The following is a 16,750-nucleotide window of genomic DNA, read 5'->3' on the forward strand; positions in this document are numbered from 1 at the left end:
AAAAGATATATTCTGAATAGAAATTAAATAGCCATATTGGAAAATTAGGGTGATAGGTTAGGCAACAAAATAATAAAGCCACAGTTGTTAACGTGTCTTTTGGCAAAGATACGAACTGTAAGAAACAATTCACACAGGTAGACCTGGAGCATCAAGCCTACTTGAACAACAAAGAAAATGCAGACAATTTGGACTAAATAAGAGCAAACACTTTTACTCTTCGAATCTTGAAAAGTGTTTTTCAAATATGGCACGAACAACTGGGCTTGATATTATATACTAGTTGTTTTTATATGCATTTGTTCTTGGTTTCATTTCTCTTGGAAAAACACCCAAAGGATATAACAGTATCACATCACTTTGACTAAAAGAAATATATAAACAGGTTTCTATTTACAGATTTGTAAATTTTAAGTTCTTAAAATTTAAGAATTTTTAAAAACTAATTTTAAAAAATTTTTAAAAAGGAGAATTTTGAAACTCCTTTCAGTAGGCACAGGTACTATCACAGGGAACACATGTTTTAAGCTCATGCCATCAAAAGGAAATTGGGTGTGGAAGACAAAGCTTTCCTTTTAAATGTAAGCAAGTCTGTGGCAAAAGATGAAGATCACTGTATTTACAGTACAACAGCATTTTAATCTATTCTATTGTATCTATTTTCTAATGCTCTTCTATTAAAGTTATATTATTTACTTACTTATGCCTATGTATCCACAGGTGAGAAACAGAAAACATGTGATAGAAAAAAAGAAGTTTTAACTATAGTTAATTTAAAACAATTCTGAAAATACGAACAGGAACTTGCTTTAAATACTTAGTATGTATATCAAAAAAATAAAAGGCATGTTTTTATACTTTGTTATTATTCATAAGAATGACATTTAATAATATATTAGATGAAATCAAATGACATTATTTGAATTTCTTTTCACAGAAAATTATATCTAATAAAATCTGTTTACTACATATAGGTAAAATTCACTTCTATTAAACCCGGATGATGCCAATCCAAAAAATTAAAAATTTTAAATGAGAGTTTAAAAATTGCTTCATTGTCCTAATTCTGTAAAACTGGTTAATGCACACTGACTTTTAAAGTAGATATATTTTGTTTGGAAGAAAGTAAATATACAACTACTATAATGACAATTACAAAGTAATTATAGAATTCATATGAAGTTATTACTTTGTGAAGTATTTTTTCCAAAATGATCTTTTTGTTATTTTTAAAATAAATAATTGATAATAATTCATTTGAAGCAAATTCATTTTCTAGTAACTTATGCTTAGAATTCTTGTAAAAAGTTCTTGGATAGGTTAAACATTTCCTAAAGATACGATAATTAAATATATAGAACTTAAGCTATTTCAATGAATACATATATTACAATTGCAAAATCTAGTGAGTCTACTACAATTGTTCAAGTAAAAATAATCTTATTTTTACTTGATGCTATTTGAAAATTACTACCATCAATTTATACTGATTCCAGATGATGTTATAGTATACCTGTTCTTATTAATTTAAAATGAATATATAATTCATTAATGTCATATATAAACACACTTAACTTTACACATAGTATTTTTTTTGGCTTCTAAAGATCTTTGCTTGAGAGAGGTCATTGACATAATCAAATAGAATCAAATCATATTGGCTCAATTCCTACATTCACCCATAATTACAAAAGAAACAATCATTTTTCAACTTATGAAAAAAGTGAAAGTATATATCTAAAGCATGAACCCTGTATTATGTTGTTATTTTGGAAACAGAATCATGCTTTAACCTATTATGAATTTAAATTATGTGATAAAATAATAGCATTAAGATCAATTTTAACATTAATGACTATCCTAAACAAAACCTTGTATAACATTATTGATATGGTAAGTAACCTGAATACATTCATTTAAAACCAGTTTTTCCATTACCAGGTCAATTTCATGATTTTTGAGATTTGTTTTATTCCTACTAGTAACTGCTACGAATGTCACTTGTAAGAACATGTTATAGTCCTTCTACTCCACCAAATTCCAGTTAATAAAAGGTTTTCTGGATTTAATTGTCATATTCAAAATTGTATAATATTCTTGGTTGTTTTACATATCATGTCCAAAAGTAGTTATTCTTGAATTTTTAAAATACTGACAAACTGAACATCACCATAAGGAATCCAATTGTGAGGGTAGCATCATTATACAAGCAGCTGTAAGGTCTTTTAACAGTTACCAGTGTCTTTCAAAAATGTATGATTTTAAAATTGACTACAAATTTCAAATCGTGCAGGAGAAATGTTCAGTAATCACAACAGTCTGATAGTAATATAGTGAAAAAAGTATTTTCTAAGTAGTTCGGAATTTAATACAGAAATTCTTTATTTTCATGAGATTTTAATTTCTATATCATGTAACGTCCTAAAAGTAGTTTCTTAGAAAATACTATGATTTTAAACCATAGAATTTGGTTTTGATTACCAAATAGGGATCGGTTTGGATACCTAATTGGGATTACTATTTTATGTTTGTGCTTTATTTCTCTCATCTCCTGTGCAAAAATGTATTTTCAGAATCTATTTATATATTTATACATATATATACACATGTATTATATATATGTAAAAATGTCTGCATGACCATGAGGATTGAAATATTACATATTATACTCAAGCTATAAATCTGCAATTGTCTCCTGAAGTTGAATTCTGCTTTTCTCTTAGCTTTCTTTAATTTCTTGTTTGGTTTTGGCTATTATTTTTCAACCTAACTATTCTTAGATTCTCGTCTTAACACATTTTCTCTTTAAAATACCAGAATAAAATAGTCCATGTAGGCATTTCCACATCAGATTGAAATTAAATACTCACCACACAACATTCAGTAAAACCCAACTACTTCTCAGAGTTCCTGAACGGTCTACTTACATTGAGCTGTCTCCAAGTTCTTCATAGAGATGCGCACCTGGTGGAGGCGGCGGCGGCGGCGGGGGCGCTGCCACTGGTGCCGGAGCCGGCGCTGCTGGTTTAGCCGCGGGTAATGCGGCCTGAATTCGTGCAGTCTTTGTGCACTCAGCTTGACGTCTTGGATAAAGTAAGGATGGCTTGTAAAACTCAGTTTAGAAATCATAATGCTTATCAATAAGCTACCTTTTAATAATGGGGTCCAGTTATCAGAGGAACCCACTAAAATTAATTTACACAAACAATTCAATTTATACACGGATATAATTACATCCCCACAGGGTATCATTTGCATATAATCCCTGCTTTGTTCTTGAAAATAGTAATCTCTTGAATAAGGGGTAGAATTCAGCAGACATGTTTACAAATTAAATTAAATGATAATATTAAAAAGAGAAAGCAAAATGTTTATTAAAATGGGATGGATAATTGGTAGTTGTTTAATGAATCTGTTTCAGAAGAGGAGGCATATTAAAGATAGATAATTTTTCTTTATTATTTGTCTAAGTTATTTTATTTGAAATGATTTGAAACATTTTTGACGTTATTTCACAGAGGCTGTACACACATGTACAAGGGAAATTTGGTTAGCTTGTATATCCTTTAAGATTCCTAGTAGTGCCTAGGCTGGGCACGGTGGCTCATGCCTGTAATCCCAGCACTTCGGGAGGCCAAGGCGGGTGGATCACTTAAGGTCAGGAGTTTGAGACCAGCCTGATCAACATGGAGAAACCCCGTCTCTACTAAAAATACAAAATTAGCTGGGTGTGGTGGCACGTGCTTGTAATCCCAGCTACTAGGGAGGCTGAGGCAGGAGAATCGCTTCAACCTGGGAGGCAGAGGTTGCAGTCACCCGAGATCGCACCATTGCACTCCAGACTGGGCAACAAGAGCAAAAACACAAGATAAGATAAGATAAGATAAGATATAAAATAAAATATGACATAAAATAAAATATAAAAAATAAAATAAAATAAAGATTCCTAGGAATGCCTGTGAGTCTCATGTTACAGCTACACTGCTGTTTTTGGATTTCCTGGACACTGATTGATTAATTTTTTCCTCAAAACCAAGATGCTACAGGATGGAAGCTATAGGCAAACTACCTTTTTCACATTTACGCAAGTTACATCCAATTGTCTAAAATCAGCTCTATTCTATATATAGCAAACCAAAAAATAAACTATTACAAATGCAAAACAAAGGAATAATATGTGGTTCTGAGCAGGCTGACTTGATTGATAAAATCTCGGGTTTCTCTTTTCCTATTACATGAAAAGGATGTGTAAAATGTTAATTATACTTACACTTTAAACCTGTTTGGGAAAGCAATGAGTAAGAAAAATAGAAAGCTGCGTTAGAAATATTGCATTAATAACATTTTAACATCTGATTTGTTCTAAATAATGAAAAATCTATAGGTTAAATTCATAATGACAGAGTTAATGACAGACTAAGAAAACTAAGTATATCAATCCGAAAGGGGAAAATAGTATTATTACTGTTAGAGTCATTAAAGCCATTAAAATATCCATTACAGAAAAACAAAGAAATGAACTACATGGAATAAGAAAACTGGATTGCAATGTAAATGTGAGAATTTCAACTCTAGTAGAGAAATTGAATATTAAAGATGACCTGATCTTTGTAATTGGCTTCTTGGTTTACCCTGCTTGAAGAATACGACAGGAATGGAGTGGGGTAGCAAGCCCTGGTCATACTCTTGGCTTCACTTTGAAGCTGAAGCTAGAATTGGAAGGTCCTACTCTTGGGTAATAAATTTATGACAGTTTTTACATATTTGCTTTTTAGTTTCCATTCACAGAAAAGTTCAAAGGCATATCATTATATAAAAGAATAGCTGTTCATTCTTATTTGCAAACAAATATCAAGGTACAATTGTTAGGTCTTTAAATATTAGAATTTTACTTTGCTATGTAAGCAGAAAAAAACTCATTTTGTTTAATTATGTTAATCTATAAAAAGCAGTAACTTAAATAAATTCATATGGTATTGAGCTGATTATCAAACTAAAGGATAATTAAATAATGCATCTATAAATTATTTAAATATTAAACATCTTAAGTTTTTGTTACATTTCAGATGACTGTGTATACCATCCAGAGTGCTTCAGTTTTGATCATTGCATAGTGTGCCAAATATAAGAATTTTTCTCGCTGATTTTATTGCTAGCAGGATATAATAAAGCTCCTTTGGAAAACAGGTAAGTGTAAAAGGATAACTGGTAAGACAGAATGGATTTAACATGATAATTAATAATGGGTTGATGGCTTAAAAATTTAAAATAATTTGTTCAGTATTAATTTTGTTCATCAGCTTTAGATTTAGCATATCAATTGATTGGTTAAGGATACATTAAGCGCCAGTATATCAACCCTAATTCTATATTTGCAACTTCACATTGCTTTTGTGGTAGGAAATATTTCTGTAGCTTCAGGTTGGAATTACTGGAAAAGTTATGACCTGCTTGCAAAATATTAAAGGGATGGAGTCATGGGGCAAGTCCTAGTTATACTCTTGGCCTCACTAAGAAACCGAAGCTAGAATTGGAAGGTCCCACCTCTGGGTGATAAATTCATGATACTTTTTTTCATATTTGCTTTTTAATTTCCATTCATAGCAAAGTTCATGCAGGGCATACTTTTGAATTTCAGATTGGAATTACGTTACCTTACTCAATTCACAAGAAAATTTTAAGTATTTGAGAACAAAGATGACAGTTTCAGATTACATAAGGACTATTGGCTGGGCGCTGTGGCTCACGCCTGTAATCACAGCACTTTGGGAGGCCAAGGTGGGCGGATCATGAGGTTAGGAGTTCGAGACCAGCCTGACCAACATGGTGAAACCCCATCTCTACTAAAAATACAAAAAGTAGCCGGGTGTGGTGGTGCATGCCTGTAATCCCAGCTACTTGGAAGGCTGACACAGGAGAATTGCTTGAACCTGGGAGGCAGAGGTTGCAGTGAGCTGAGATCACACCACTGCACTCCAGCTAGGCAACAGAACCAGACTAGGGGAAAAAAAAAAAAAAAAAAAGTAAAGAATACATAAGGACTATTTTAGTATTTCCTCTGTAGGTAGTTTAAATGTGAATAGCAGTTCTACCATTATTTCTTATTGTTTATTACATAAAGTAATTTACATGATTTGTTATTCCTGTCTGCTATTTTTTTTGTGGCACACTCAGGGCTACTTCTCTTCTTAATCAGCTCCCCGATTTTTTCAAGTCATTGTCAATAGAAATATACTTAAAATGTGTGGCTCTCAATCACAAAGCTTCCCCAGACCTAGTGTCAGACAAAGAATATATTACTAACCTACTTCAAATATGGATGTTTAACTTAGTGATAATTACTTGACTACTGTAGATAAGTTAAATGCAATTTTAAAATATGGATATTGCCAATGGATTCACTTGACTGCAGGAACCAGAAAAATTAAGAGCCTGCACAGCCAGAACATGCTGTCAAATATTACACTAAAAACTCTGGCAAAGCACCCAGGAAGGAAGAAACTACATCGAAAATTATATCTTCTATGCTATGATTTTATAATGCTTTTGATAACACTGTGATCATTTGCACAAAGGCAAATTTAACAGTTTGGATAAAAACCTATCATGACAATGTCATGAGGTTATTGACCTTCCTTTGGTGCTGGGCAGAGTGGGTATCTGCATGTGACATTCCATTGCTTTTATCCCAGGATACCTGTTACCTTCTCTCCCGAGTTGATTCTTAAACAAAAGAAGAGCATAAACAAAGTCACAGGAACTAAGGTGATTGATATTTCTATTGAAAGAGACCATATCAGAATCACAGGAATATTGGGCCATCAGTGAAAAATGTACTGGGAGTTTGTACTGTTCTCCTTTTGAAGAAAATCATTTGGTACGAGACAGATAAAGCAATCTCAAGAGTAGTTGCAGCATCAATATTTTACAGCGCAAAGCCATGTTACCAGAGATGGTTTTCTGCAATGACTTCTGAGGAACTATCCATGTTTACCATCCTAGAATACTTACTGTCTGTAGCTGACCAAAACCACCAAGATGGCAGGAATGCAGCAGAGGATGATGATGAAGGCCAGAGCCAACAAGGCCCCTTCCGTGTATCCTAGACTCTCTCCTCTCTTTTTAATGCTGGTCACTGCCTCTGGAGTCCGGATCTCCAGAATGCGTCCTCCTTCCCCATAATACGGCTGAAAGTCTTTATTGATATCAAGCAGTTTGCCATCCAAAAATCTTTATTGTTAAATAAATAGTAAAATTAATGATGCTAGCAGAGAAAGGGCATTTTAAAAATAAAATCTCTTTTGGTAAGATTTTAAAAAATTTTCTCTAATTGAAACACAAGCTGAGTCAGAAGTCTCATGAATAATAAGAAAAGCATATATAAAAAGCATGAGCAATAAAGAAGAGTAATTACATATCTGTATATAAATATCAAAAATACTTAAAAACACAGCTCTTACTTGATATGCTTATAGACTTAAAAAATCTATCGGTATCATTAAGCTTAATATTACTGTGTCAAAATAATTTAACAAGATTTTAGATGGAATAATGTATAATATCTTCAATTATATACCATAGTTTAACATTATATTTATGCATTTCATTATTTGGGTCCTTAGAATAAGCCTGTAAAGATCGAACATTACAATACTGATTTATTGCAGGCCAAAAAGTTATACAGTTATAAAAACAAATCTGAGGCACTAAACTAAGTTTTCAGACTCAAATTCTGTATTTCTTTGCCATAATGCCATCTTAAATGTAAACATTCTCAAGTTTCAAACCAAAACAATGTTTTACGGTCAAAGGGTGAAGACATTTAAAATGCCTTTCTGCCTAGGAAAAAAAGACTAAATAAATGATGCAGGTAGTATATCGGTGTTGTAAGAATGACAGAAAGTGGTAGTCAATGTAATTCCTTCCTCTAAATAATGCAATTCCAACTACGAATCTTGCATTGTGGAAGAGAATCAAGGAATAATTGTACCTAATCTTATGAGATTGAAAAAATTTGTTATGTATTTAATGTCATAATTAGCAGGTTATTTTTTTTTTAATTCCTTGAGAACTTTTGGACAGTCTCTTATAAGCTCTACATATTGATGCAATAATTGTGTTTTTAATACAATTAAATAGACCATAAAGGTCAAAAGTCTTATTATAGAACATTGGCAAACAAAAATAGTTCAAGAAAAACATAATTAGTCATAGTCCCATGATCTACAGACAGTTATAATCACTGCTAACATCTTGGTATATTTAAGTCTAATCTTTTTTATTTTTTTTGGAGGGGTGGTATTAAATATTTTATATACTTGATTATACTGCATATACAAAGTGCTTATGTTGAAAAATACAGAAAACACAAAAAAAGCAAAAGAAAAAATTAAAATGGCCCTAAATTTCACTATCAAAATATAATCAATGCCATGCTTATACACTTTTTCAGTCTATTTTATGCCCTTTTGAAGCTTTTAATTTTAATATTCTGAGTGACCATGCTGATTTTAAATCCCGTTAACACACTGTTCATTGTTTAAAAATATAAGTGCCTGGTATCACATATGAATTCCATCACATAAACTAATTCATATCACACATGTGGCAATTAGAATGCTTTTTTGCTTTTTTTTAAACAGATACGCTTTTATAGATTAAAAACGTACTTTTTATAGCAATTTTCCAAGCTCATTGTTACATGTTAAAAGAAAATAAAAACGTAGCCATTTTTATGATTACTAGAAATAGAATAGTGAAACTTTTTGTTTGAATTGTTAATCAGATAAAGGAAGAGATTCTAAATGAGGCGTAGATCAAGAATTGCTTCACAGGAACTATATTCTTAAAACTAGGAAGAATCAGATCCAGAAGAGGATCATTAATTTAAGGAAAGAATATAATCCCTAAAATGTGGAGTTCAGTTGATAGATCAAAATTCTGTTGGATTCCTGGATTTCATATCCAAACTCTCTAAAGTAAGATTTGTTAGTCTTTTACACTACAACAAACAGCCCTATTACTTAGATACTTATTTTCACTTTTCAGTGTGATGTCATAAGCAATTTTTTTAGTAGAAGAATGGATCACTTTTGAATCCACACCTGATCTAGACTATCTTTCGTCCACTTTGTGTATTTAAAACAACTTGCCTGGGTAAAAATTCTTGAGTCATAACATTATCCCTTACAAAACAGTGAATTTGGTTCCCTTGCGTTTTGTCATTTTATCATGCAAATGACATATGCAGGGCTTACCTAATTTTTGTTCCTTTATGAGTAAGATATTTTTATATCTGTTTCAGTGATTTTTAAACATATTCAGATACTATTCAAAGAAACATGGCTACCTTTTCATTGATTTTTTCCTGTAATATAATAAACTCTTTAATTCTTGTTTTTGATTTTTTGCTTCTGTTATACATACTACAATTTTAACCTCAGAAATAACTATTATCAGGTTTTATTTTAATTGTCCTATAAATATATTTTGATCTCTTTGATTACTTATATCTTTTTTCCTTTTTCTTAATATTGCATAAGCTTTCAATGGATACACTTCATGTTGCCAATTTAATTTTCACATGTCTTCTCATTTCAGGAAAGGTTGAATCCAGGTGCTCAGTTGATTTTAGAAGATAAAATTTAATTTATAAATTAGGCACAGTAAGATATTAACAGCAATAACTAATAACAAAAATAGAACAATTATAGAACTATAGTGTAATAAAAGTTATGTAAATGTGGTTTCTCTCTGTCTCTGTCAATATCTTATTGTATTATACCACTGGTAACTGAAACTGAAGAAAGCAAAACCACAGAAGATGGTTAACTACTATACTCCAGTTGGACTGAGGGGAAGGCACTTGATTAAAGACTGCCACCATGTAGGAAAGAGTCAATTCTCACAAGAGAAGGTGGAGTTCTTTTACCAGAAACAGGAGAAGGATTCCGACTGTGTAAAGCACACACACCATTTCACCAATCCATACCATTCTGTTTTCTACTGAAAATGTTAAACTGTTTTTCAATGGTTTCTGTAGGAGAAAACTTCCAGAGTTATGTATTCTCCCTCTGGGTCATTAGGTTGTTATTGCTTGATTTTCCATATTTATTTTGTTTTTTAGTATTTATTGCTGATCCCGTTTTTCCACTGCTTACTTATCTTAAAAAATAGATAGATCTGTCCAAATCCAGCATCAACACAGAAATGTGTTTTTTTCCTTGTCATTTTTATCTCAGTGTACTCAGTTACTGTATGCAAACCTTCTGTAATTCTAAGGGCAAGGTATACAGGTCCCTTCCGAGGATGTAGCCAACATGAATTGAATTGATTACTGCTATGTTATCCTGAGATAAGTTGCTAAACCAGTGTCATGTCTTATTATTTTCTCAAGCACATGCAAACATGTATTTTTTCCTCCATTGATGGATATGGGGCCTAATGTTGTGTTATTCAGCATACAATATATAATCAACAGTCAACCCTGCATGTCACCTTCATGACTGACTGATTACCTTGATGATGCTGATTTTGATACTGCAATGTACATATGAATGTAGAAATAAGTAAAGGGGGAGCAGGAGATTGTACTCTATACAGTAGAGGGACAACTGCCTATTAGTTTGTAGGTACACAATTTAGGCTTACAGAGTGGGTAATGGTTAACATATCTACCCACATTCACTGCACTACATAAGATTGTTCTGCTTAATCAAGAAAATCGTGGTTAGATCAACAACTATTTTCTTTTCACAGTTCTGTAACTATTTAACTAGATTCTAATAATTAGTATTCCATTGATTTGGATTTTCAGTGTTTTGAATTTTTATGTGTTTTTTTTTTTTTTTTTTTCACTTAGAACATGGAAAGATGCTTTATCAGAGTTAGAGTTTGGTAATCTGATACTGTTTAAGGTCTAAGTGTGTTTTTAAAAATTGTGGTTTTAAAGGCAGTGTATAGAGTCTAGAGTCTTTTTCTGCCTTCTCCATCTTTCTCTTATTATTTGGACATACTGTTTTTAAATAGGCTGGATATAAGACAGATATACAAGCTAAAATGCATTTGCTTATTTTTAAATTTCAATTAAACTATATTTTAAAGTAATATGTTCTCTTTTGTGTAGAATGCAGAAAACCACAAGAGAATATGGCTATTAACAGCAACAACAAAATGACAAAAAAGTGCCAGGTAATACTAAATTTATACATTTCCTTGAGCTGAATTCAAAATGTGAGCAAAAAAAAACCCCAAATTCTACTGAGTGACAATTAGGATAATTTCAAGGTGAGATGAGACCATATACATTGTTTCACCTTTGGCAGAACAGGTTAAAAGTGGCTGCCATATGCTGGGCACAGTGGTTCATGCCTGTAATTCCAACACATTGGGAGGCTGAGGTGGGAGGATTACTTGAGCTCAGGAGTTTGACACCCACCTGGGCAATAAAGTGAGACCGTGTCTCTACAAAACAAAACAAAACAGCTAAAATTGTAATAAATAAGGTTAGAATTATAGACACCCACAAACACAAGGGGAGTCTCCACTCATTCAAAAACTTGTTTGCATAGATTTCTGTAAGATAGATTGGGGGACAAGACAGGACACAGGAGAATATTCCTTCATGGTGTAAGAATAAGAAAAAAATCGGCTAAGGCTGGTGCACAGGCAGAAACCCTCATGCAATTCCCCAGACCTTTATGTCATATGAAACAAGGACCGTAAGTATTATAGGAGGAGGAGGAGTAAGTGTGCCCATCCCTGGTGCTCAGGCAAAGGTCTACTGCTTCTGGAAAAGAGGTATAAGCAAAAATCCCCTACCCCTGGGGGAGGAGCAGGAAGTCCTCTTAGGCCTAAGATCCTGCACCACTACAAAGTAGAGGTCTACTGTGGATTGAGGAGGGGCAGAAAATTCTCTTGCACCCAAGATCCCTGTAAATGTGAAGCAGAGGATGGCTGCCATGATGCCATAAGAAAGGGGGGGGAAAAACTTGAGAAAGCCCATACCAGGGCTTACACATGCAGGCTGTACAAGGAGAACAGAGGAACCCCTATTCCATGCTCCACCTCTTCCTTATAAGAGTGGAACCCACCAACAAGGAGGAGCAGTCTAACATTGTGGGACAGATCAGAGAGTGGGCAGAAACCTCTTCTGTGGCACAAGCATGTGGAGAACACTGAGAGCTGAGGACTGAGTAAGAAGACTGAGAAAACCCTACAGCACGTGACCTCTGTTCTAAGAATGAATTGATACCATACCATTCCACCAATAGAAGAATTGAAAGCTTTTGGCCCAGTGGAAGTAACAATTACAACAGCAAAATCCAAATACTTCCTGAATAGCTTTACTCAACACAGTAAATGCCTGTAATGTCCATTTACAGGCATAAACTCTATTTACATCACTCCTTACTGTTCTTCCACACCATGTCTGGCATTCAACCAAGTAGGACACAAAAAGGCTAAAAAATATAAAACAACCATTTTCAAGAAATGAAGTAACAGAGCCAGATAGAGATAACCCAGATATTGGAACTATCAGACAGGAACTTTGATTCAACTCTGATTAATACACTACGGAATAGCAGAAAGCACAAACGTGCTTGAAATGATGGAGAAATTCAGTAGAGTGGTGGAAATAAGAAATAACCTAATAGAAATGCTAGAAATATCTTTCTGAAAAGACAACAAGATGAAGAATTTCTTCAGTGTGCTCATCAATAGGCTAACACAGATGAATCAGTGAATTTAAAAATAGGGCAGTAAATATTATTCACACTAAAATATGAAGAAAAAACTGTGTGTGTATATGTGTGGGGAGGGGAGCAGAGTCAGAACAGAAAAAAAGTTACGAGAAAAAGCAAATTATAATTGGAATCCCAGAAAAGGAATAAAGGGAAAATGGGCATAAGAAACATTAGAAAAAATGTCTGAGAATATTCCAGAAATAAGAAAGCAAAAAACTCAAAATCAAACTAACAAAAAAATGCAGCTCCAAAGAGTTGAGAACTACAAGGATAAAAAAGCAGGATAAGAGTAATATATAATTATTGCAGAAAATCTAAGCAATTCAGGTAACCAAAAATAAAAAATAAAAATACCAATAAGCTTGCCAAACAAGTTATTAACATGTCACTAAAAGTCATTCCAGTCCTCTCTATGCATTTATGAACTTTGTTATTTTTGATTGTCAAAATCTTTTTTTTCAAATCAAAGTAAGTACCCAGGACAAATTGTTATTATTATGATTTCTAATCCTTTGACCTTAGAACTCCAATATCCTCAGAAGCTTAGATTTTAAGATGAAAGGAAATTGAGAGGATACTTCCATTGACCTGAACAGGCATCTTAAAGTTCTACTACATTTATTCAGTATTAAAAATGAAATAATCAATAACTCTCATAACTACAGCATAGATACTAATACTTGGGCATTATCAACCTTGGAACACACACACACACACACACACATACACACACACACACACGTACATGTATGTGTATACAATTTTATTATAAAATCTTTGAAGAAACAATTCGAGAGTTTCGAATAGACCAGTGACTCTAAGCCTACTGTAATATTTCAAGGTGAAGACTGCTAAGGCAAAATTTTCATATTTCATAGCTATTCTATCTTTTCTTAAATATAAAAATTTATTTTATGATTTATATATATTCTCTGTTTTTTCCTTGCCTGCTGGCTATGATAGTTATTTTATTGAATTTAGATGTTTACTGTCCATAATATAATTTAGGTTCGGAAAAACATATTTAGAATTAAAGGTGTTGATCTTGTATTTCATGGTGTCAGTTGAAACCCAAGTGGCTTTTTTCCCCCAAATATTTAATCACTAGAAGGTTTGCTAGTTAAATTCGAATTCTAATCACCATTATTTTAATCTTTAAAGTTAGCCCAAATATAATACATATTTTTATATTCAGGTAAAAACACGCTAAACTCATGAATTTCATCAATCATGAAATTTACAAACAAAACTAATGTATGCAAAAACCACAGAATGCAGGTAGATTCACATAAAAAAAAAAATGTGTTAATTTTCTGACAATTAATGGAAAGAATATATGAATTACTTTGAAAGTTTATTCCTAAATCAACTTTTTAAATTAATAAAACTTACAAAATGTTGGCTTGGTAGATCTAAATGTTGCTTCATCTTGGTGGTGAGTATAAAATCAGAGTGAGAGCTATTACTTCATTCATCTATATTTCCTCCACAATTAGTGTCCTCTTTTGTACATGGCCTAAATATCCATTAAAAATGAATTGATGAGGCCAGACGCGGTGGCTCACGCCTGTAATCCCAGCACTTTGGAAGGCCGAAGGCGGGCGAATCACGAGGTCAGAAGATCGAGATCATCCTGGCTAACACAGTGAAAGCCTGTCTCTACTAAAAATACAAAAAAATTAGCTGGGCATGGTGGTGGGTGCCTGTAGTCTCAGCTAGTCGGGAGGCTGAGGCAGGAGAATGGTGTGAACCGGGGAGGCGGAGCTTGCAATGAGCTGAGATCGTGCCACTGGGCGACAGAGTGAGACTCTGTCTCAAAAAAAAAAAAAAAAAATTGATGAGTAATATATTAAATAACTGTTTTTTAAAAAAATTTGGCTGATATTAAATCGTTATTTTATTATTGCCAAAAGAGAAGTGATGAAATTTTGTTGATGAACACATTTAAAATAAAACTAGAAGATGGCCGAATAGGAACAGCTCCAGCCTCCATCTCCCAGCGCGAGCGACACAGAAGACCGGTGATTTCTGCATTTTCAACTGAGGTACTGGGGTCATCTCACTCGGGAGTGCCGGACAATCGGAGCTGGTCAGCTGCTGCAGCCTGACCAGCGAGAGCTGAAGCAGGGCGAGGCATCGCCTCACCTGAGAAGCGCAAGGGGGAAGGGAGTCCCTTTTCCTAGCCAGGGGAACTGAGACACACAATACCTGGAAAATCGGGTAACTCCCACCCCAATACTGCGCTGTAAGCACACCGGCACACCAGGAGAATATATCCCACACCTGGCCGGGAGGGTCCCACGCCCACGGAGCCTCCCTCCTTGCTAACACAGCAGTCTGCGGCAATCTAACCGCAAGGCAGCAGCGAGGCTGGGGGAGGGGCGCCCGCCATCGCTGAGGCTTAAGTAGGTAAACAAAGCCGCTGGGAAGCTCGAACTGGGTGGAGCTAACAGCAGCTCAAGGAAACCTGCCTGTCTCTGTAGACTCCGCCTCTGGGGACAGCGCACAGCTAAAGCAGCAGAGGCCTGTGCAGACGCGAATGACTCTGACAGCTTTGAAGAGAGCAGTGGATCTCCCAACACGGAGGTTGAGATCTGAGAAGGGGCAGGCTGCCTGCTCAAGTGGGTCCCTGACCCCTGAGTAGCCTAACTGGGAGACATCCCCCACTAGGGGCAGTCTGACACCCCACACCTCATAGGGTGGAGTACACCCCTGAGAGGAAGCTTCCAAAGCCAGAATCAGACAGGTGCACTCGCTGTTCAGCAATATTCTATCTTCTGCAACGTCTGCTGCTGATACCCAGGCAAACAGGGTCTGGAGTGGACCTCAAGCAATCTCCAACAGACCTATAGCTGAGGGTCCTGACTGTCAGAAGGAAAACTATCAAACAGGAAGGACACCTATATCAAAACCCCATCAGTACGTCACCATCATCAAAGACCAGAGACAGATAAAACCACAAAGATGGGGAAAAAGCAGGAAAGAAAAGCTGGAAATTCAAAAAATAAGAGCGCATCTCCCCCTGCAAAGGAGCACAGCCCATCGCCAGCAACGGATCAAAGCTGGTCAGAGAATGACTTTGACGAGATGAGAGAAGAAGGCTTCAGTCCATCAAACTTCTCAGAGCTAAAGGAGGAATTATGTACCCAGTGCAAAGAAACTAAAAATCTTGAAAAAAGAGTGGAAGAATTGACAGCTAGACTAATTAATGCAGAGAAGGTCATAAACGAAATGACAGAGATGAAAACCATGACACGAGAAATACGTGACAAATGCACAAGCTTCAGTAACCGACTCGATCAACTGGAAGAAAGAGTATCAGCGATTGAGGATCAAATGAATGAAATGAAGCGAGAAGAGAAACCAAAAGAAAAAAGAAAAAAAAGAAATGAACAAAGCCTGCAAGAAGTATGGGATTATGTAAAAAGACCAAATCTACGTCTGACTGGGGTGCCTGAAAGTGAGGGGGAAAATGGAACCAAATTGGAAAACACTCTTCAGGGTATCATCCAGGAGAACTTCCCCAACCTAGCAGGGCAGGCCAACATTCAAATTCAGGAAATACAGAGAACGCCACAAAGATATTCCTCCAGAAGAGCAACTCCAAGACACATAATTGCCAGATTCACCAAAGTTGAAATGAAGGAAAAAATCTTAAGGGCAGCCAGAGACAAAGGTCGGGTTACCCACAAAGGGAAGCCCATCAGACTGACAGCAGATCTCTCGGCAGAAACTCTACAAGCGAGAAGAGAGTGGGGGCCAATATTCAACGTTCTTAAAGAAAAGAATTTTAAACCCAGAATTTCATATCCAGCCAAACTAAGTTTCATAAGTGAAGGAGAAATAAAATCCTTTACAGATAAGCAAATGCTGAGAGACTTTGTCACCACCAGGCCTGCCTTACAAGAGACCCTGAAGGAAGCCCTAAACATGGAAAGGAACAACTGGTACCAGCCATTGCAAAAACATGCCAAAATGTAAAGACCATCGAGGCTAGGAAGAAA

General features: G+C 34.9%; 1 protein-coding gene across 1 annotated transcript in view; it reads right to left on the bottom strand.

Moving 5' to 3' along the window:
* The window catches only part of PCDH15 (protocadherin related 15), a 791,018-nt gene that overhangs the window by 16,044 nt on the left and 758,224 nt on the right, over window positions 1–16,750 (bottom strand). The window contains exons 29-32 of the mRNA XM_026454840.1: window positions 7,012–7,230; window positions 4,271–4,279; window positions 2,928–3,083; window positions 701–706 (exon numbers count right to left, since the gene is read on the bottom strand). Of these exons, the coding sequence (XP_026310625.1) occupies window positions 701–706; window positions 2,928–3,083; window positions 4,271–4,279; window positions 7,012–7,230 (390 nt within the window). The remainder of the gene's footprint in view (window positions 1–700; window positions 707–2,927; window positions 3,084–4,270; window positions 4,280–7,011; window positions 7,231–16,750) is intronic.

The sequence above is a fragment of the Piliocolobus tephrosceles genome, chromosome 9, assembly GCF_002776525.5.
Source record: "Piliocolobus tephrosceles isolate RC106 chromosome 9, ASM277652v3, whole genome shotgun sequence".
Classification (NCBI taxonomy): domain Eukaryota; kingdom Metazoa; phylum Chordata; class Mammalia; order Primates; family Cercopithecidae; genus Piliocolobus; species Piliocolobus tephrosceles.